The 21,646-nt window shown below is 37.5% G+C and overlaps 1 protein-coding gene across 3 annotated transcripts; it reads right to left on the reverse strand.

Annotated features, from left to right (window-relative positions):
• Positions 1–837: 837 nt before the first annotated feature.
• Positions 838–21,628, reverse strand: LOC100498204 (zinc finger protein 585B). 3 transcript variants are annotated; one of them, XM_031899110.1, is made up of 7 exons: positions 21,540–21,628; positions 16,448–17,197; positions 11,613–12,275; positions 7,601–8,293; positions 4,823–5,086; positions 3,393–3,653; positions 838–2,880 (listed from the first exon to the last, which is right to left on the reverse strand). In XM_031899110.1, the coding sequence occupies exons 2-7, from the start codon at positions 17,136–17,138 to the stop codon at positions 2,348–2,350; spliced, it is 3,105 nt and encodes a 1,034-aa protein (XP_031754970.1). In that variant the 5' UTR covers positions 17,139–17,197; positions 21,540–21,628; the 3' UTR covers positions 838–2,347. The 3 variants fall into 3 exon arrangements, with proteins under 3 accessions (XP_031754970.1, XP_017947866.2, XP_002934624.3); XM_018092377.2 differs by having other exon boundaries at positions 838–2,877; positions 4,592–5,086; XM_002934578.5 differs by having other exon boundaries at positions 4,592–5,086.
• Between the last annotated feature and the right edge of the window lie 18 nt (positions 21,629–21,646).

A 21,646-nucleotide genomic window follows, 5' to 3' on the forward strand; every position in this document is an offset into this window, starting at 1 on the left:
TGCATTTTTTGAGATGACTGTATGCTACTCACTTTGGTGGAAGCAAAGTATGGGAATTCTCTGTGTTTGGTTGTGCAAAATCATAATGATGTGTACTTAAAGGTGGCCATACATGGGCAGATTTCAGCTGCTAATTTTGAGTCTTTCAGGCCAATTTAGCAGTTTATCTACCTGCGTATTGGGACCCCTACAGGTCTACCCCAATATCTGGCCAAATATCATCCAGATGTCAATTAGACAGGCTTGATTTTAGGTCCCGTCCATGTATTTTCAGTTAAGACAACGGGTTCAGAACAAAATAAGATCTTGCACACGTACTTGAACTTGGAAAGGAAACAATACATTGAGCTACTCCCTAGGGTGCCTAACTTGTTTCCCCCAATATAGAGTGCAGGCTCTGTTTTTATAGAAGTGCCCTTTAAATGTTGTCTATAACACTGAGTCTGAGGAAGAAATATAATGCTGATTAATTTTATACAAAATAGTAGAAAAACCAACAAGTGCACTTTCACTTTGTGCCCTTTCATTTATGGTTTCTTTCCACTTGGATAAAACATATCATGTGATTGGCTATGGGCTGCACATTTTGAAGTGAAGTGGGACCTAATACTTCTACAGAATGCTGCCCATCTAGCTCTGTCTAAGACTTGGCCCACCCTTAGCAAAGATTTCTGGACCTGGCACATACTACACCCCTCCCCTTATTTATTTGTATATATGTAAACTGTTTATGTGTAAATGAGTCTTTATAGGAAACACGTCTACTCTATCCAACTTTCACATATTGGTTATACTTTACCCTTATTTTTAATTTCATCAAACTGATTACTGACAGTATTTCAGTAATTATACTTCATATTTTTTAATAACCAGCAATTATCCATAGCACACATTTTTTGGGGGCATGTTCTCAACATTGTTGCCCTCTTAACATTTTGTAACAGTGGAAAGATACAATATTTAAAAGACACACACTTATAAAAAAGAAAGTAAATTGTCATCACATTTTGTTAAAGAGGTTGTTGTCCTAGAACTTGTCTAACTTTTAGTATGATGTAAACACTGAGATACTGTGACAATTTGCAACTGGTGTTCATTTTTCATATGACTAGAAGAGGACCTGAATAGAAAGATAAGTAATAATAATGAAACTGTAGCCTCACAGAGCAATAGTTTAGGACATTCTATACATATTTATACACATACTAAAAAGTTAAGGCAAACCACCTCTTTAAAGTGAAGTGCAGGAGCCACAGCACAATGAATGAATTCCCTTATTGTAAAATATAGGGATATTATAAGTCACCAAGTGTTCCATGACCATATAAAAGCATGAGGCCGATATGCATCCTTCCAACATTATATTTTCTTAGTTGTCTTTATCCAAGTGCATTACTTACATCAAGTTTTCAAACCATAAAAGCAAAGCATGGGAGCAGCAATTATCCATAGCACACATTTTTTGGGGGCATGTTCTCAACATTGTTGCCCTCTTAACATTTTGTAACAGTGGAAAGATACAATATTTAAAAGAAACACACTTATAAAAAAAAAAGTAAATTGTCATCACATTTTGTTAAAGAGGTTGTTTACCTTGTCTAACTTTTAGTATGATGTAAACACTGAGATACTGCGACAATTTACAACTGGTTTTCATTTTTTATATGACTAGGAGAGGACCTGAATAGAAAGATAAGTAATAACAATGAAACTGTAGCCCCATTTGAAAGCTGGAAAGATGTAGAAGTGAAAAGCAAATAATTTGAGAACTATAAAAAATAATGAAGACCAATTGCAAAGTTGCTAGGAATAGGACATTCTATACATATTTATACAAATACTAAAAAGTTAAGGCGAACCACCCCTTTAAAGTCAATTGCAGGAGCCACAGCACAATGAATGAATTCCCCTATTGTAAAATATAGGGATATTATAAGTCACCAAGTGTTCCATGACCATATAAAAGCATGAGGCCGATATGCATCCTTCCAACATTATATTTTCTTAGTTATCTTTAACCATGTGCATTACTTACATCAAGTTTTCAAACCATAAAAGCAAAGCATGTGAGTTACTTCAAGGAAGCTTGGTATATTGCAAGGACCCATTGCAGCATAATACTGAGCTTTGTACTGTTCAGGGGGCTCATTTTATAATTCACTACAGACTTCCACACAGAATGGTTACGTTGTACAAACTGCTGCACCTACTGTCACCACTGTTGAACTTGACAGGTTTACTTCCCGTGATTGGTCCAAAAATATTTTCTATGAATTATAAGGAATATCATTCTCTTTCAAAATAGTTTAAAGCTTAGGTTAAGAGTATCTGTAATGCACAGGGGATTCTAGTGGGCAGTCAAATGGGGTTCTCTGTAAGACCATTCCCCTGTGTGGCTTGCCTGGTGTTGTAAAAACTTAGAATAATCCCTGAAGCTTTTCCCACATTCAGTACATGTGAAAAACTCCACGCTGTGAATCCTCTGATGCCTCACGAGGGATGACTTAAGCCCAAACCTCTTGCCACATTCTGTACACATGTACAGCTTTTCTCCTGTGTGGGTTCTCTGGTGTACAATGAGGGATGACTTGCGTGTGAAACTCTTTCCACAGTCAATACACAGAAAGCGTTTCTCTCCACAATAAGTTCTCCCACTTCCATTAGATCTGCCCCAAACATTTATTTCAAAGTTGTGACTCTCCTGCCCAACAGAAATGCCTTTATTTGAATGGATTTCATTTCTTTTCAAGTGTTGCTGCACCTTCCCAGAGTCGTCTTCCACACTAAGGGATTTTGAAATATCAAATTCATCTCCCCAGTCAAGCAAATAGGGGTAAGCAGGGAATACTCCATTCTTTTCTTCTGTGTTTTGCTCACCTGCTAAAATACACACTACAAATAATTAATATCCAGCCATCCATCAAACTGCACAGCTATAGTAGAATTTACTGTATGTAATATCAAAAGTAAATAGAGGTGTAGGTGATGTAACCAAGTAATCCCCATGCCCAAGAGAAATATTACAGGAATGAAGCTAAAATTGAATTAAAAAAACTAGAACATAAGATGCCTGAAAAATAGACCAAAGTAATTTTAAAATTTGCAGGTCAGTTAAAATGCTGAGTTTTAGAAGAATGCCAACAACTCATTTAGTACCCTCATTCAATTGTTACTGTCCCCTATCAAGACATATCTTCCTATGCAAATGTGCTTATTTAAAAGGGCCATAATTGATCCATCTGGATCCCCAGGTCCCGAGCATTCTGGATAACAGTTCCCATACCTGTACTGCAATTTACTTTGGAATGCTAACTTTTCCCTATATACTACCAAAACATATTGAAAATGTATATGGAATAGTTTTCCTTCTATTAGCATAAGTTCTAACTCACCAGTATAGGTATTCTCAGGGAATTCCTGCTTCACCTGCACAGATGCTTCACATGGTTTTGTCTTTCCATCATCAGAATATTGTGAATTCAGCAACTTATTTGCATGGAGAGGTTCAACCATCAGTGGCTGTTGATTCCTATTTAGACTGACTTCTTGTTCTTGTATAGAAATTCCCTCCAGTGATTCTTGGCCTTCTATGAAATCCTTGCTCTCTTTAGGTTCCAGCTTAGAAATATCATTGATGGTTACCTGTTGTTGACCTGACAATAGTAGAAAATGTTATTATTTTTATTATAATAAAATGGAAAGCCCAGTGCCATGCTTCAGTATTGTGGATATGTTTGTCTTTAAATGGGTATCTAGTGCCAAATCTAGTCTATACAAAGAATTTATTTGGTAAATTGCTCCGTAAATATCCTACATGGCATCTTCTCAGACCGGAACAGCTGTCACTTTCGCTATACAAGTAAGCCTGTGGCATTCCCTGACTTAACATATTAATGCGTAAATTAGTAGGCAACATGCAATCAGATAGGGTATCTAGATTACAATATTTTAAATTGAATTTTGGGTACATTTTATCTTTAAAAGGTTAAAAGAATGAAGTCAACATGGAATTCGCACATTTAAGCAGCAGCAAATAGAAGGCAGATCTTACTCACTTAAAGGAGAACTATACCCCCCGGGCTATAAAAGCCTCCTTAACTAGCACGGCCTTGACCACCCTCACCTCTCCCTTATCGCATAGTTTCTAAATTTAACAACTGTCCCTATCGCTAATCCCAAGCTAAAAGAGCAGAGTAGCGCAGCTACGTACCTGGCCATCATCTTCCCTCTCTGCCGATACGAACCCTGCTTGCACATGCACAGTTGGAGGTAGCAGGAAAGCCGGTTAAACTGCGCATGCGCAAGCAAGGTCCGTGTTGGCGGTAAGACCCGAAGACCACTCAGTTGCAGGGAACATGTCGGCCAGGTACACAGCTGAGCTACTCTGCTCTTTTAGCTTGGGGTTAGCGATAGGGACAGTTGTTAAACTTACAAACTATGCAATAAGGGAGAGGTGAGGGGGGTCAAGGCAGTGCTAGGTAAGATCAAATAGGTGCATAAAAGTTACAAAATAATCTAAACTAATCTAAACTGTTTTGAGGCCAATTAACACTTTGTCAAATGCCACTTTATTTAAAACCTGAGCACATACCATTATGGATTTGGAAGTGCAGTAGCAGGTCCGAATAACAGCGGAAGTATATACCACATACAGAGCAAATATTGATAGCTGGTCCAGTGTGGGTTTTTAGATGTCTGACTAGCGAGGACTTCAGACCAAACCTCTTACCACACTCTGAACACATGTAGAGTTTCTCCCCTGTGTGACTTCTTTGGTGCACAATAAGGGATGATTTGCGTGTAAAGCTCTTTCCACACTCACTGCACAGGTGCTGTTTCTCTTCACTGTGAGCTTTCTTTATTGATCGGTCACTAAATTCCTCTGTGCATTTCCAATTTTTCAGTCCATTTGGACTTTGTTCCTCTGAAAAAGGCTTAGTAATAATGTGGCTGGCATTAGGAGGGTTTTTGAAACACTTTTCAACATGACTGGATATTGAGAGAAGAGCTGGATGCCAATATAGAGAATCAGAATGACCATGTGATGAAGTCCCATCCTTATTGCTGGCCCTGGATTCGTTGTTATCTGTAATAAACCAAAATAGCATTTTTACTACAAGATATAGTTATAGGTTTGCACTACTTTCCTTGTAATACTGATACTTTTCTATTTTCATAGTAAAATGCCATTATCATTTTACCTTCCTCCCTGCATCCAGATCTATTTTGTTTTACTATTACAAGCAGGTGAACTGCATCTCTTTTACTGACTTGCCTCTTTTACTGACCTGCCCCTTTTGCTTTATGAGCCCTCCTTCCCTTTCCAACTATGATGACCTCAAAGAGGTGCTTAATGCGCATGTCTGATTTATTTTCATTGGAGCAGAGTCAATAAGCATGCCCAGTAGGCCCCCTTTTGAGGTCCTCATAGTTGGAGAGAGGAATGCTCAAAAAGCAAAAGGGGTATGTATGTATATCTTTATTTATAAAGCGCTACTTAAATAAATACAAGATAAATACAGTTGCAACAAGTCACAAAGACACAAGTGGATGGAGGTCCCTGCCCCGTAGAGCTTACAATCTATATGGGAGGGTAACTTACAGACACAAATAGGCAAATATAAGTGCTGTCGGTCACAGTGGGTGACATTACAATAAAAGTGCTAGTTCCCAGATCAGGGGCTGGGTGAGTACTCCAAAAGGCATTCTTTAGCAGGGGAAGGGCCTGAACTCTCCTGGATGAGAGGAGGAGAAATCTGGCAGCAGTATTTAGTATAGACTGTAAGGGGGAAAGATGGGAGTTAGGGAGGCCGGTTAGTAGCAGGTTACAGTAGTTAAGTCAGAATAGGATAAGAGCATGCATGAGCAGTCTAGCTGTTGCAGTACAAAGAGAGGGACGGATTTTGGCAATATTGCGTAAGAAAAGGTGACAGGTTTTGACAGTGGAGTTAAAGAATAAGTAAACCTTTTTTTTCTATCAGTAAAATTACTCTAAACAGCCTCCAGAATTACCTACCTTTGTCCCAGGATTGAGAGTGACCTGGATCTTTAGTTAGAGGTTGAATTCTCCTGCTTGTTTAGTTTGCTTCCTTGTGCAGAGTGAAGCCCCGCCCCCACTTCCTGTTCAGGTCTCTCATCAAAAAAAAAAAAAAAAGACCTGCTAATGCACAGACTGGCTCCTGCTGCCTCCAGGCATGCGCAGAAGGCTCTCCACTTCGACTACAGTAGTCGAAGTGAAGAGAGAACTAAACAGGAAGTGGGGGCGGGGCTTCACTCTGCACAAGGTGTTGAGACACTCACTTATGACGGGTAAGTTCTGTATAAAGGGACACATAAAATCCCCCAGTGTCCCCTATCAAGACAACCCAAGGCAGGTGAGGTAGGAGATAAAGGTATATAAATATGCTATATATGCAAGGTATAAAGTAGAATATAAAAGTCAAATATACCATCTTATAAAATCACAAGGGTCAGACATGATAGTGCTGACTAGCAAAGCCCCCACGTGCACTTTGATATTTGCACAGCTGTGAGCACACAGAAAGTTGTAAAAGGGGTGTTATATACTTTGAGATAAGGTATGACATATTCTATAAAAGGCTAAGACTTTCAGGGTCTCATTTGAAGCTGTTAGTGACACATTTCAGTTGCTGAAAGCTTCCTCAAGACTCTGTGTTTGTTTGATTAATAAATAAATAATTTCATATACTGAGAACCTTGTTTCAGGGTCTTGTTGTATAGTAAGGCTCTTGTCGGTTAAAATTACCAACAAAGGAAGAAAGGAAACGAGCAGGAGAATTCAACTTCTAACTAAGGAAAATAATAATTTTAGGGGATCACAAAATAAAAGGCTAACTTATTTTTTTAAATGTCCCTTATTCCACAATCAAAACAATTGGAGCAGATTTGCATGTGTACCTAAAACCTTGCAAGCTTGTTTTGGAAAAAAATCTGATTGTGGAAATGAAAAAAACTATCATAAATAAGCATTTAATGGCAAAAAACAGATGTGATCACTCGTTCTTTCTGGAATACATTTTCTCAAGCCCAGTAAGTATTATATACAGTATGTCCGTTAGTGTCAGTTCCTCTCTGTCTAATCATTGCTCATAGATTAATGGTTTACAGGCTCACACATACGTAACAACTAAACATGTGGATGTCACTAACTACATTCTCATTACAGTCTTCAGACACAAGAGACTGGCTACATGTGAGCCAAGCACATCTAGTCCTGGGGCACTAATAAGGGTTGTATTGCAGTACTGCCTAAACCACTTGACTATACATATGTATTCTTTAACTGAATTAAACACACTTAATGATTAGTCACCTGGGCTCTCCAAAGTTTGCTGGAATAGTGGGCCCATTGAAAGATTCTGGATTTAGCAATAGTCATACTTTGAAAGTTACAATGCTAACCCTAATACATTTCAGTCCATGTGCAATCTTGTAATAAGAAGGAATTCAGTGATAAACACCTTTCTGAATATTGCCATTTAGCAACTAAGTTGTAGAAATAAAAAGAACAGTATCTTTATCGGTCTTCTAAACATAAAAACTAATGAATGTACAAAACAATGAATACTGTTGCATGTACCTGTATGAATTTTTTCATGTCTGTTTAGAGCAGCTGCTTCACTGAAGCTTTTACCGCACTGCAGGCATAGATGGGACTTTTCAGTTGTATCAGATTCCGTATTCCCATGGTATTTATCCTGAGCACAGGTACCCTCAGGTTCCTTTCTCTCAGCATATCTTTCTCCTTTGTGGTTTCTTTGGTGAAGTAAAAGCTGTGATGGCCGAGAAAAGCTTTTATCACATGGAGAACATTTATACTGTTTGTCACGTTTATGCACTCTCTGGTGCTGGAAGAGACTAGAATATCTACTGAAACATTTGCCACAATCTGGACAAATGTTAAGGGTTTTGGGAATGTGGGTTCTCAGATGTCTGACAAGAGAGGACTTCAAACCAAACCTTTTCCCGCATTCTGTGCACATGTAGAGTTTCTCTCCTGTGTGTATTCGCTGATGCACAATCAAGGATGACTTTCGTGTGAAGCTTTTGCCACAATCAATGCACAGACATCGTTTCTCTTCATTTAGACTGACTGCTTGGCCTGTTCTTTCCAAAGATATCTCTTTGCATTCATTGCTGGATTTCTTGGCGCCATCTTTAGGATTCCCTGGTTTCACACTGGCTTCATCCTCATATATCACCTTTAAAATAGTACTAGTAGTTTTGGTGTCTGTTGTGTCAGGATGAGGCAAAAACTGATCAATTTGATCAACTAGAAAAGTAAATAAAAATGCTGTAAAATCAAATCAAATCAATGGCAATGTAACAAAATAATTTGACATCCATACATTTGATTTCCACAACTGAGTTTGTAATAGTGTTTCCTGATTAGCAATATTCTATTAGATCATACCATAGTACAATAACTAGAATGGACACTCATGAATACAGTGCTGCCTATATTTGGTGTTTAAAAGGGCCAGGCACATAAGCTTCCTTTCTTCCAGCCCCTATCTGCCCCCTAACTTGTTCTAACTTAAGTTAAAGTTCTGGCAGGTGCAGGGTGCTATGAGGCTCCGTACTTATCACCCTCTAAAATACATTACAATGTGAGAGCAGTTTCAGGTACCTTAAAGGAGAAGGAAAGGTAAAAACGAAGTAATCTTTATCAGAAAGGTCTATATTAATACAGCCATAAGCACTCACAGAAACGCTGCACTGAGTCCTCTGTCAAAAGAAACAGGATTTGTTGTCTCTTTGTTTTCCTGTACAAGAGACAAGCAGCTCCCTCCCCTCTACTGCTCCCCCCTCCCTCAGGAATGCTAAGAACTCACTCCCCCCCCCCCTTAGGAATGTGGATCTGAGCCAATCAGCAGGAAGCTTCCTCATAGTCTTACTAACTGAGCATGTACACTGGTCTTGGTTTTGGTGCAGGAGCGAGGCATTATGGGAACTTTCTTTACAGAGCTCAGCATATGAGGCTCCTGATCTTCTGAACGGGAGAAATATGGGGAGACCTAAGGGCACTATTGAGAGAACTGAAGGTATGCCTGTAGCTTGAGATTAACTCTTTATTAGCCTTTCCTTCTCCTTTAAAGCTGTATTGTTGGCTATAAATTGTGCTTAAGGTGCCCAAAACTACTCCATGTGCCATTTCTTAAAGTTGAGTTTTACCCAAAGAGGGTCAGTATTGAGTCCCTTGTTTTCTTATATGAAACCCTGCAGTCTACATGCCTGTGTATGGGGCCTCTTGACAGGCCTCCTTGATCGATATCTAGCCGAAAATATGGCAGGTGTCGATCAGCAGACGACCTCACCAAAAGAGTGGATCTAAACGAGTTAACTATGAAAAGTCAACAGACTGTGGAACTGCAGAACTCAGGTGGAAAATACTTTACATTAATGTGATTATCTAATCACAATGTACTCCACTGAGAAACAAATTTCTTAAAAAATCAGATACTTTGAGATTCAAATAAACAGCGTAGAGATGTGTATCACAAGGCAAATTCCTGCTTGCTTAATCAATAACTCCAAAACAATATGTACCTTACACTAGAAGACAAAAACAAAAGAATTTCCAAAGCAAGCAAAAAATATATACTCCTGCATATTATAAAAAGTGGTTATATGGAGACAAAATAAAGTGGAGATAGATTTGTCGATTTTCCACCTTTTTCACAGACCTCTATCTCCACTTTTCTAAATGTTGTAATTTCACTTGTGTAACAAGATTTAAGGGTTGCTATTTTGCATAATACAGCGATATACAGTATATAACAAATATGTTTTACTTTATATGTGAAAATATGATTTAAAAATCTGCATGTTTCATAAATGTGCTAATAAAAAATACGTATAGTTTTAAGGAGATCTCTGATGCTATGTGTCAAAAACTCAAAACACTGCCAAGATTTTAAAGCAACACCACAGATATGTGCATACTGTACTTCAGATTCCAAGGCTAAAACAGTAGGTTCACCCCAGGTATCAACAACTCTTTTTCTGGGGTCCTTAGACACCTCCTTTGTTCGAGCCATGATTAGGGTTGCCTAACTGGTAAAATACCAACCAAGGCCAGGGCTGGTATTACAAATTTACCGGCAATGTACTTGCCAGTAAATTTGTCATAACTAGTTCTTTGCCCTGGCCACCCCTTCGATCTGCGCCAAGCACCTTCTCAATGTCTCAGAAGTCTACAGAGGTCTCTTGCAATCCGGCTGGTGACGCATCAACTCCATATAATTATAATTTAAAGCTCAAGTCTTGTCTACAGGGACTATAGTTGTTTGTTCTAATACCTTCCATCTCAAACTTGCAACATTATGTTTGGTCATATGGAAATGCCTACCTACTACAGTATGGTACCTAAACATACCATTGCAACAGCTGTAACCCTATTATTATAGGAGAATTCATAACACATCCCCTAAAGTGTCACAAGATATTTGTGAACCAATACTTCCTTGTAGATTGTAAGCTCTTTTGGGCAGGGCCCTCTTCACCTCTTGTATCGGTTACTGATTGCTTTATATGTTACTCTGTATGTCCAATGTATGTAACCCACATATTGTACAGCGCTGCGGAATATGTTGGCGCTTTATAAATAAATGTTAATGTTAATGTTCACCGGTCGTAGTGTAAAGACGAGAATAAGTGAGCACAAGAGGTCCCTTGATCAATACCAACAAAATATATACTCCAGAAGGTAGGTATTTCCATATGGTCAAGCATAATGTTGCAAGTTTTAGATGAACAGTATTAGAACAAATTTAAAAGCCACTACATGGCGGGGATAGAAAGAAAATTTTAACAAGATGCGAAGCAAAGTTGATTGATGAACAAGGATGAACGAAGGATTGAGCTTAAAATGCTTACTATAATGAAATGTACTTAATTGATAATAAATGTATTTTTTTACAGATATTACATTGGCCAATTCCTTAAAAAAATGGACACTTTGATATATACAGTATGGATTGCATCCTTTAAGCATTAGTGAGATAAACTCTAATAAGATTGTATCTAATGCACATACCACTACCGAGGAAGGACATTATGTGGTCTGAACACGTAGCATTAAAAAATATTCCATTATGCTACTTATGTTAGGTATGGAATATTTTTTAATGCTGCAATCTTATGCATTATTACAGTAGCATTACAATAAGTGTGTATTTCTGCTTCCAAAGTCTTTTCTTGCAGCTTTGCTGGCTACCGACTATAAGCCTCCTGATCTTAAAGTATTATGTATTTAAGTTATACACACTCAGTACTTGTATACACTAATCAATTGATATTTGTCCTAAAGTGATGGAATTAATATATCAATTGTAACCCTCATGATTCTGGTAATTCAGGTCTTCTTCTAGAGAAGGGGAGATTTGGGCACAGAAATGCATCAGTGAAGTTATACACAGCAAATTATAGTTGTCTAATGGTATTAGTGACTGCACATGTGGAATGCAGCGAGTTAATATGGCATATGACATACAATTACACAGTTATGTTATATAGATCAGTAAGAAACATAGATATGGAAACCAGCATTTAATTTTCAAATGCACAGCAAAATGATTGTGGTATCTCACCTGTATGTATTCTTTGGTGGCGCAACAAAGATTCTTTTTGTCGAAAGGTTTTGCTACATTCTAAGCAAGCATGGGTCTCCTGAAATCTATCAAATCTAGAAACATTTCTGCGTTTAGTTTGGCACCTGACATTTTCCCTATGTTGGATTTTATCAATCTCCTTTCCACTCCTGTGGCTTTTCTGATGAACTAGAAGTTGCGATGTTCTGGAAAAACTTTTATCACACTGAGAACATGTATAGGGTTTCTGTAGTCTGTGAGACTTTTGGTGCTGAAAAAAGCTAGTGTATCTGCTGAAACATTTGCCACATTCAGGACAAATGTTTAGAGTCTTTGGGGTGTGCGTTCTTATATGCCTGACAAGTGATGACTTAAGACCAAACCTCTTCCCACACTCTGTACACATGAAAAGTTTTTCACCAGTGTGTGTTCTTTGATGAACAATAAGGGATGACTTGCGTGTGAATCTTTTTCCACAGTCTATACATAGAAAGCGCTTTTGTTCTTTTTGAGTTGTCCTTTCTGATTGAACTGATAAATCTGTGACATGGCCCAAATTAGATTCCTTTCCTTTAGTATCATCAACCTCTGTTTTCCCATCTGGAGAGTTGCTGTTTATGTTGATCTCCTCATGCTTTGTTTCACTGGAAAAAGTAGAACTTCCTTAAAAAAAAGAAAAGAAAATTTTGATAAAATATACATTATTATTTAAGGTTCACTTAACACCAGGAGAGTGTAGGAACGTTTTCTTTCCAGAAAAGTAGCACTAATAATACACATGCAGCATTGTGTACTATGTGGCAAAATTATGCAAAATTTAAGAAATGAATCATTAAAATTGGAAGAGCTTTTACAATGAAGATTTATCTGTAGCCTGTACTTATACTTTTGTGAATGTGCCCGCAGACTCAAAAGTTATTAACAAAGTTACATAGTTAATGGACTTTGGGCTTTTTTCAACCCAGTTTAAGTTCAAACCCTCAAAATGAAACCCACTGCTTATACACACATACTTATACAGACCTACTATATATACCAATACTAACTTTAAATCTTAAGGTCACAATAGCCTTTGATATTATGCTTGTTCAAGAAATCATCCAAGCCACTTTTAAATGGAGTTAATAGACTCTGCCATCACCTGGAAGTGCATTCCACAACCTCACTGCCCTCAACATGAAGAACCACCTATACTGCTTCAAGTTCTGTTCCCCTAATCTAAATGGGTGGCCCTTGGTGTGTTGATCTTTTCTATGGAAAAAAAACAACCCCCATTCTTTCCGTCTGTAACGTCCTCTAATGTACTTAGTACATAGTACAGGTATCGGACCCCTTATCCGGAAACCCGTTATCCAGAAAGCTCCGATTCAGAATTTTAAAACTGATTTCCTTTTTCTATGTAGAAATAAAACAGAACCTTGTAATTGATTCCAACTAAGATATAATTAATCTTTATTGGATGCAAAACAATCCTATTGGGTTTAATTAATGTTTTATTGATTTTTTAGTAGACTTAAGGTATTGAGATCCAAATTACGGAAAGACCCCTTATCCGGAATACCCTTGGTCCCGAGCATTCTGGATAATGGGTCCTATACCTGTACAATGTAAAGAGTAAGCAGGTCCCCTTGCATGCACCTTTTCTCTAGACAAAACAATTACAACCATGACAATCTTACCTCATAGTTTTAATTCTATATCCCTTTTACCAGTTTAGTTCCATGTCTCGTACTCTAGCTCCAGCTCATTAATATCCTGCTTAAGGACTACATACTCAAGATGAGGCCTTACCAGGGACCTATAAAGACCTATAAACATAGGGATATATAAACATATAATATATGTTTTCATCCCTTGAGTTAATGACAGTTTTATGCAGGACAGTACTTTATTTGCTTTAGTAGCCACTGAAGGATGCTGCCTAAAATCCCCAGATCCTTCTCAATTAAAGGACCTGTAAAGCCTACATTTGCCTACCATGTATATTAGTTGGGCAGGTCTCCCCCACCCAAATGGCATAATTTGTACTGCATATATCCCCTCTGTTTGCTAGCACCATCACATTTTCATAAAACAAATAGCAGCTTTCACTCAGCAGCCATTTTTCCTCTGACACATCATCAGTTACATTTAAATCTGCAAACAGCATACACACACACACACACACCCTTATTCAGCATAAATGTCATCACAGATCAAAGCTCTCACAGGAAGAACTGTCTTTGATAAAAGTTCTACTTTGTTTGAGCACTGTAATGGATAAGCTGAGCTCAGGAGAAGAGGTTAAGAGCTGAGTTTCTTTGGGAACTAGCAATGCCATCTCTATGTTGGTTGCTAGACTAGAGGATGTGTTTAGTAACCTGAGCATGCCCAGGAGCCAACAGCCAAAGCAAAGTCCTGGGAAGGAGGCCGAGGGGGTTAAAGCAGGAGAAGGAATCTAAGTGATTAAGGGGATGCTTCAGCCTTACTGTTAACCTTTGTACCAGAGTGGCAGGTATTAATTTTAGTGTATAATATATTAGTATATAATATAAATTTAGTGTATAACTCTTTTAATTATAACTCTTATAACTTTTATATAACTCTATTATAACTAATTATAACTCTTATATAACTCTTGTAATTTCTGTTATTTCTATGAAAGTGCATAAACTTGCACTTATCAACAATGAACCTCATTTTCCAGTTTGCTGCCCAGGTTTTAATAAAGAATAGAATAGAGACAGTACCTTCAATACCTCAAGGTCATAAATAAACAATTTAAAAAATCTAAGCACCAAGGGCAGACTCCTGTGGTACTTCCTCATATAAGGCAAATAAATTAGTCTATTACAAGCAAACTATGCTTGCACAAACAGGTATAGGAAGTATTATCTTTCCGTAACTTGGATCTATATACCTTAAGTCTGCTAAAAATACATTAAACATTGTAAAAACCCATAGGATTGGTTGCCATCTATATGGATTTATGCAGCTTAGTTACAATCAAGTACAAGGTACTGTTTTATTATTACAAAAAAAAAAATTGAATGATTTGCTTATACCGGAGTCTGTGGAAAATGGCATTCCCGTAATTTAGAGCTTTCTGGGTAATGGATCTCTGGATAAGGGATTATATACCTGTATCTTCAAGTATCTTAACCCTTATGACCTGTTCCAAAAGCTTTCCTACCACTTTTGTCAAAATAACAGGTCTATCATTTTCAGGCTGATAGGATCCCATTTAGAAAAGTAGCTGTTCAACATCTAGTAGCCAAAGTCAGATATCGGCTTTGAATTGATAATTCCATACTTCATATTTTTATCACTGCTAAACATCTGTTCATCCTAAATTTAAAGGAGAATGCAAGTCAAAATTTAAAAAGCATACTGCCCAATAGTCCTCCTATTGTTTAGTAAAAACGCCACACTTTTGGCTCACATAATCAAATATTTACTCAGTCACACTTACTTCACATTTTCTATCTGTTTTCTTGAACAGGCAGCCATCTTTAAAAAGGTATTCTCCCTTCCTTTCCCTTCTTGCTTCATACTGCACATGTGTTTCATTCCCTCTCTCCCCCCCCCCCCCCCCCCCCCCCCCCCCTCTGGCAGATCCACTTCTGATTGGCTGGTGGGCATGTGTAGCTCAGAACAGAAGACAGGAACAAGTTACACACATGCTTAGAGAATAGGAAGGCTGCCTACAGGATGGGGAGAGAGATTTCAGTGATGTCACTGTAGTATTCACACTACTATAGGCTGCCAGCACCATATCTCAGAGAAGCAAGCAGGGATCTGGGAATTTAGATATGCAGTAAGTACTTAAAAAGAATGCCTTTAGACTTACTTTTAATTTATATTAACCTTTCCTTGTCCTTTAAAGGCCTAGAAAAAACACTACAACTGTGCACTAGAATTCCTGAGTACTGAACCACAGTACTGGTATCTATAGAGCATTCAACAATGTAGCCTACTACTATGCACATAGGACCTGCCCAAGAATACTGTACTTGCAGTAAAACAGAAATGCAGCAATAACAATTGTGTTAGTAAATTATAAAGAAAATATGCACTTTTACTAAGCTATATACAGAGCTTTCATTTCCCATGAAAGTCTCAAAGATACTAATTTAGCAATTTATGTTTTGTGTTAGCACTCAAGGTAAACTGTCAGCAATAGGTAAACACAGAAATATTTCTATCAACAAAAAGCATAGTCTTCTAGATTAAATCTGGAAACATAAATTACACTAAGCAACAAACTAACACTGGGATCAGATTGTAAAATCCAGTCTGCTGTTTCCCATAGGGGGATTATATTCATTAAGTCCTGCCAGTACAAATGATCAAACACATGTAAGAACTACACCTAGAGGCCTATTTTATTAATTTTACTAAATTTTCAAAATGTCATTCAAGCTACTACTAAAGTTATGTTCTTCAAGTGGTGGCCTCTTGTTCTTTTCTATGCGAAACCCCCCACCCCCTCTATCTGTCTATATTGTCCTCTTATGTACGTGTAAAGAATAATCATGCCCCCTCGCAAGCACCTTTTCTCTACAGAACACAAAACAACCCTAACCTTGAGTCTACCCTCATAAAAATGGTTGCATTTCTTTTGCCAGTTTAATTTTACCAGGCAATAGAAATAACTAGCTATCTGAGGTCCTATGCCGACTGTCTCCATATATAGCCATGATCACTGTTTCATCCTGGTACACTTCTACTGTCATAATGCAAAAAGATGCTACAGTATATTAATATGTCAGTTAGTAAACAAAAAAACAATTATTTCTGAAGTACCAGGGTTGTTCTAACACAAATATATAATAGTTACTATTATAACTTCTCACCAGTGAGTAGTGGTGCAGGTCTCATCCCAGGTTCTTCCCTAATAAAGCTTTCAGCATATTGTGGGAAAGAAGTCAGCTCCATCACAGTGTCATTTCTACAATGTTCTTTTGTTTTGGTTTGGTCACTTATTTGCTCCACTTGTTCTTTTCCATTAAACAACTCATTGACCTTATGGATTTTCTGATGAGCTTCTAAGAAAGAGTTGCAAGAGAAGCTTTTCTTACAGTGACAGCATTTATAGGGTTTCTCACGAAAGTGCACTTTCTGATGCTGGAAAAGGCTAGAATATCTAGAAAAACCTTTGCCACAATCAGGACAAATGTTTAGGGACTTGGGTATGTGGGTCCTTAAGTGTCTGACAAGAGAAGACTTTAGACCAAATCTCTTCCCGCATTCTGTGCACATAAAAAGCTTTTCCCCAGTGTGAATTCTCTGGTGGACTATAAGAGATGACTTGCGTGTGAAACTTTTCCCACAATCAATGCAAAAGAAACGTTTCTCTGGCTTATGAGCAGTCCTGTCTGTAGTATTAGTTCCATCCTGAGTGTCTAATGAACAACCAGTATTTTCCATTTCATCTTGGTTCGTTTTCTCGCAGTTTCTAGCATTGCTTCCTTCATTTTCACCCATTTGAAATTGATTTTCATTGCTGGTGCCATTATTAAAGCAACAAGATATATCATTTGCCATCCCCCAGTGTATTGAGTACAAATCTGTATGGCATTCATTTCTGAACTCACTTCCATCTCCTACATGGGAAAAAAAAGCCAAAAGCATCAATAGTAGATAAGAGAATTAAGCTACTTATTATAAATTTGTATGAATAAGATTCCATATAGAACACATCATTTACAGCATTGCAAGAGATACAACAATAATATAAAAAGCAATACACACAGCAACATTATTAAGGCTATGTTAAATTCACAAGTGTAAGGCTATTATACCAGCCAACATAACAAAGCTTTCCAAATAAGATATATAATGAAGCAGACTATATAATTATAGGTAAACATATCTTTCTATTGAATTAGATAGTTTACCATCAAGTTATCTTTCAGTATATTATAGAATGGCCAATTCTTAGCATCTTTTTATTTGGTCTTTATTTTTTATATAGTTTTTAAATGATTTGCTCTCTTAAGACTCTTTCAAATGGGGGTCAGTGACCGCAGCAGCCCATGAACAGTTGCTCTGTGGGGCTACAATTTTATTGTTATTGTCTTTTTTATTGTTTATCTTTTTATTTAACCCTCTCCTATTCATATTCTACTCTTTAATTCAGACCACTTCCTCGTTGCTAGATTAAATTGAACCCTAGCAACCAGATAGCTGCAGAAATTCCAATCTGCAGAATGACTCAACAAATAATTATAATGCCACAAATAATAAAAAAGACCAATTGCAAGTTGTCTCAGAATATTACTCTCTACATCATAGTAACAGTTAATTCAAAGGTGAATAACACCTGTAAATCCAAATACTATATATATACCTGTAGTTCTATATCTAGCAGCTGAATGAACGTCTTAGACTGACATTTTTAATTAAACAAATACTCCCAGGTGATACTATATGGACATTTAAAATTATTTTGTTGGGCCATCTGAATAGTATATAAATGGGCTAGTGTGGTTATTTTGTTATCCCAGAGGATAAATGACCAAAACACAGTAGTTTTGGCCAAAATAATTCAAATTACATCTAAAATTTGATATGAATTTTGCAAACCCTGAACATATAACATAATATATATTTGTACTTACTACACAATTCTTATGTACTGTAGTAGAGACGGCAATAAATTCCTTCTTGACTTGACAAAAATACAAGAGTGCTCTCTGGTGGCCAAATAATGCAGAACATCTATGTGGCTTTGCCAATCATAATTTACATTTCAGAACTGTATGGTATGTATTGTTTATTTGTATACAGCCATAAATGTCTACAGCACGTTACAGAGACAAATTTTATTAATGGCAAGGGGAACAGTTACAGATTAGAAGATTAGATTTCTTGTGAATAAAGGACATGTCAACCCAAAAAATAATTTCTTGCCTTTCTAATATGAATGCATTAAAAAAATGTTAGTGCTTTAAAAGTTATTTCTAAATGTAACTGCTATTGAAAACAGCATTTGCTTAACTCCTGGTTGTTGTTTTTAAACAATGATGGAAAAGCCAGTTTCCTCCTGCAAATCAGATCTGTCAGTCTGTCTGTCAGTGACTGTTTCAAAAGTCAGAGCTGCCAGGGCAGAGAATAGAAAAGTACAGACACTGCATTAATAACAATTATACACCCACAACTCCCAAATACCTTTTTGTTCTCAAAGCCTCCAAAACATTTATTCACATCCACACTCACTAAGTAGTCTATAACTTTTTGAGATTACACTAGTTTTTTTATCTCTAGTTTAGCAGTCTATCTACATGTATTTTGTTGATTGTGTCAGTGGTCCCTGAGTCTTGTCTAATTCCTCTCTTCCCCTATGACAATACAGTCGTGTAAGTAAAATAAATAAACATTAGAAGACAAGGAGACTGAATGACTAGAAAGGTATATACAGTGGAGGAAATAATTATTTGACCCCTCACTGATTTTGTAAGTTTGTCCAATGACAAAGAAATGAAAAGTCTCAGAACAGTATCATTTCAATGGTAGGTTTATTTTAACAGTGGCAGATAGCACATCAAAAGGAAAATCGAAAAAATAACTTTAAATAAAAGATAGCAACTGATTTGCTTTTCATTGAGTGAAATAAGTTTTTGAACCCTCTAACAAAAAACGACTTAATACTTAGTGGAAAAACCCTTGTTTGCAAGCACAGAGGTCAAAGGTTTCTTGTAATTGATGACCAAGTTTGCGCACATTTTAGGAGGAATGTTGGTCCACTCCTCTTTGCAGATCATCTCTAAATCCCTAAGGTTTCGAGGCTGTCTCTGTGCAACTCTGAGCTTGAGCTCCCTCCATAGGTTTTCTATTGGATTAAGGTCCGGAGACTGACTAGGCCACTCCATGACCTTAATGTGCTTCTTCTTGAGCCACTCCTTTGTTGCCTTTGCTGTATGTTTTGGGTCATTGTTGTGCTGGAACACCCATCCACGACCCATTTTCAGTTTCCTGGCAGAGGGAAGGAGGTTGTCGTTCAAGATTTCACGATACATGGCTCCGTCCATTTTCCCGTTAATGCGAATAAGTTGTCCTGTGCCCTTAGCAGAAAAACACCCCCAAAGCAAAATGTTTCCACCCCCATGCTTGACGGTGGGGACGGTGTTTTGAGGGTCATAGGCAGCATTTTTCTTCCTCCAAACACAGCGAGTTGAGTTAATGCCAAAGAGCTCTATTTTGGTCTCATCAGACCACAGCACCTTCTCCCAGTCACTCACAGAATCATTCAGGTGTTCATTGGCAAACTTCAGACGGGCCTGCACATGTGCCTTCTTGAGCAGGGGGACCTTGTGAGCCCTGCAGGATTTTAATCCATTGCGGTGTAATGTGTTTCCAATGGTTTTCTTGGTGACTGTGGTCCCTGCTAATTTGAGGTCATTAACTAACTCCTCCCGTGTAGTTCTAGGATGCTTTTTCACCTTTCTCAGAATCATTGACACCCCACGAGGTGAGATCTTGCGTGGAGCCCCAGAGCGAGGTCGATTGATGGTCATTTTGTGCTCCTTCCATTTTCGAACAATCGCACCAACAGTTGTCACCTTCTCTCCCAGCTTCTTGCTAATGGTTTTGTAGCCCATTCCAGCCTTGTGCAGGTCTACAATTTTGTCTCTGACATCCTTGGACAGCTCTTTGGTCTTTCCCATGTTGGAGAGTTTGGAGTCTGCTTGATTGATTGATTCTGTGGACAGGTGTCTTTTATACAGGTGACTAGTTAAGACAGGTGTCCTTAATGAGGTTGACTAATTGAGTAGAAGTGTCTAACCACTCTGTGGGAGCCAGAACTCTTAATGGTTGGTAGGGGTTCAAAAACGTATTTCACTCAATGAAATGCAAATCAGTTGCTATCTTTTATTTAAAGTAATTTTTTCGATTTTCCTTTTGATGTGCTATCTGCCACTGTTAAAATAAACCTACCATTGAAATGATACTGTTCTGAGACTTTTCATTTCTTTGTCATTGGACAAACTTACAAAATCAGTGAGGGGTCAAATAATTATTTCCTCCACTGTAAAGTGTAATAAATAACAATAAAAGAAAATCAAATCATTTCTAACATTAAATAACTGGTATATGGTTTACTTAAGTAATTGTAGTAACCATAGATTAGTTTAAATCCTTGGAAGGAGAATTGGAATGTAAAAATTATTGAATCAAAACAAAATGTTGCTTTGAGGTGATTGTGATATTGAGTTTGAGATATTTCTGTAAGGGCATGGGATCTTTCATTTTGAAACCTGTTATCTAGAAAGCTCCAAATTACAGGTAGGCCATCTCCCATGGAGTCCATGTTAAACAAATAATTATAGTTTTTAAAAACAATTTCATTTTTCTCTGTAGTAATAAAACAGTACATTGTATTTTATCCCAACTAAGCTGCATGAATCCATATGCTATATGTCCTACTGGGAATATTCAATATTGAATACTTTAGCAGACTTAAGGTATGGTGATCAAAAAATGGAGAGACCCCCAGGTCCTAAGAATCCTGGATAACAGATCCCATGTCTGTATATGCTCTTGCGTCATTAGACTTGTATAAGAGCCCTCCTTCCTCCTGTGTCTCTTAACATGTGCTACTTAATATTTTTTTTTACTGTGTCTATTTTTATTTTAACTGCAATGTTTGTTCCTGTTTGTGTTGTTACTCTATGTAAAATTCAGTGTACACAGTAGCTAGATAGACACTGAAACACTCAATAGAATGACTAAGAAGCTGAAACTGGTTTCTTATTTAGACAGTTACTAATTACTCATACAATGCATTTTAATAAGGGATGAACGATGCCATTTCCTCAGGCACATACCACCATATTATTAAGAAACGTTACAATCTAATTATGTAGTGGATACAGGGATAATCGTATTCCACCCAATGCCACATACACAAACACAACACATACTTTATTGTTGCCACCCACTGACCTGCCCAATCCTATTTTCTCCATGGGGAACTGCATCTTAACTCCCACTGTTCTGGGGGAAGCAGCTGTAGTTTGGTCATTTCCGCTTCGCACGGCCTTCTGGGAGCC

Source organism: Xenopus tropicalis, chromosome 3, assembly GCF_000004195.4.
Source record: "Xenopus tropicalis strain Nigerian chromosome 3, UCB_Xtro_10.0, whole genome shotgun sequence".
Lineage (NCBI taxonomy): Eukaryota > Metazoa > Chordata > Amphibia > Anura > Pipidae > Xenopus > Xenopus tropicalis.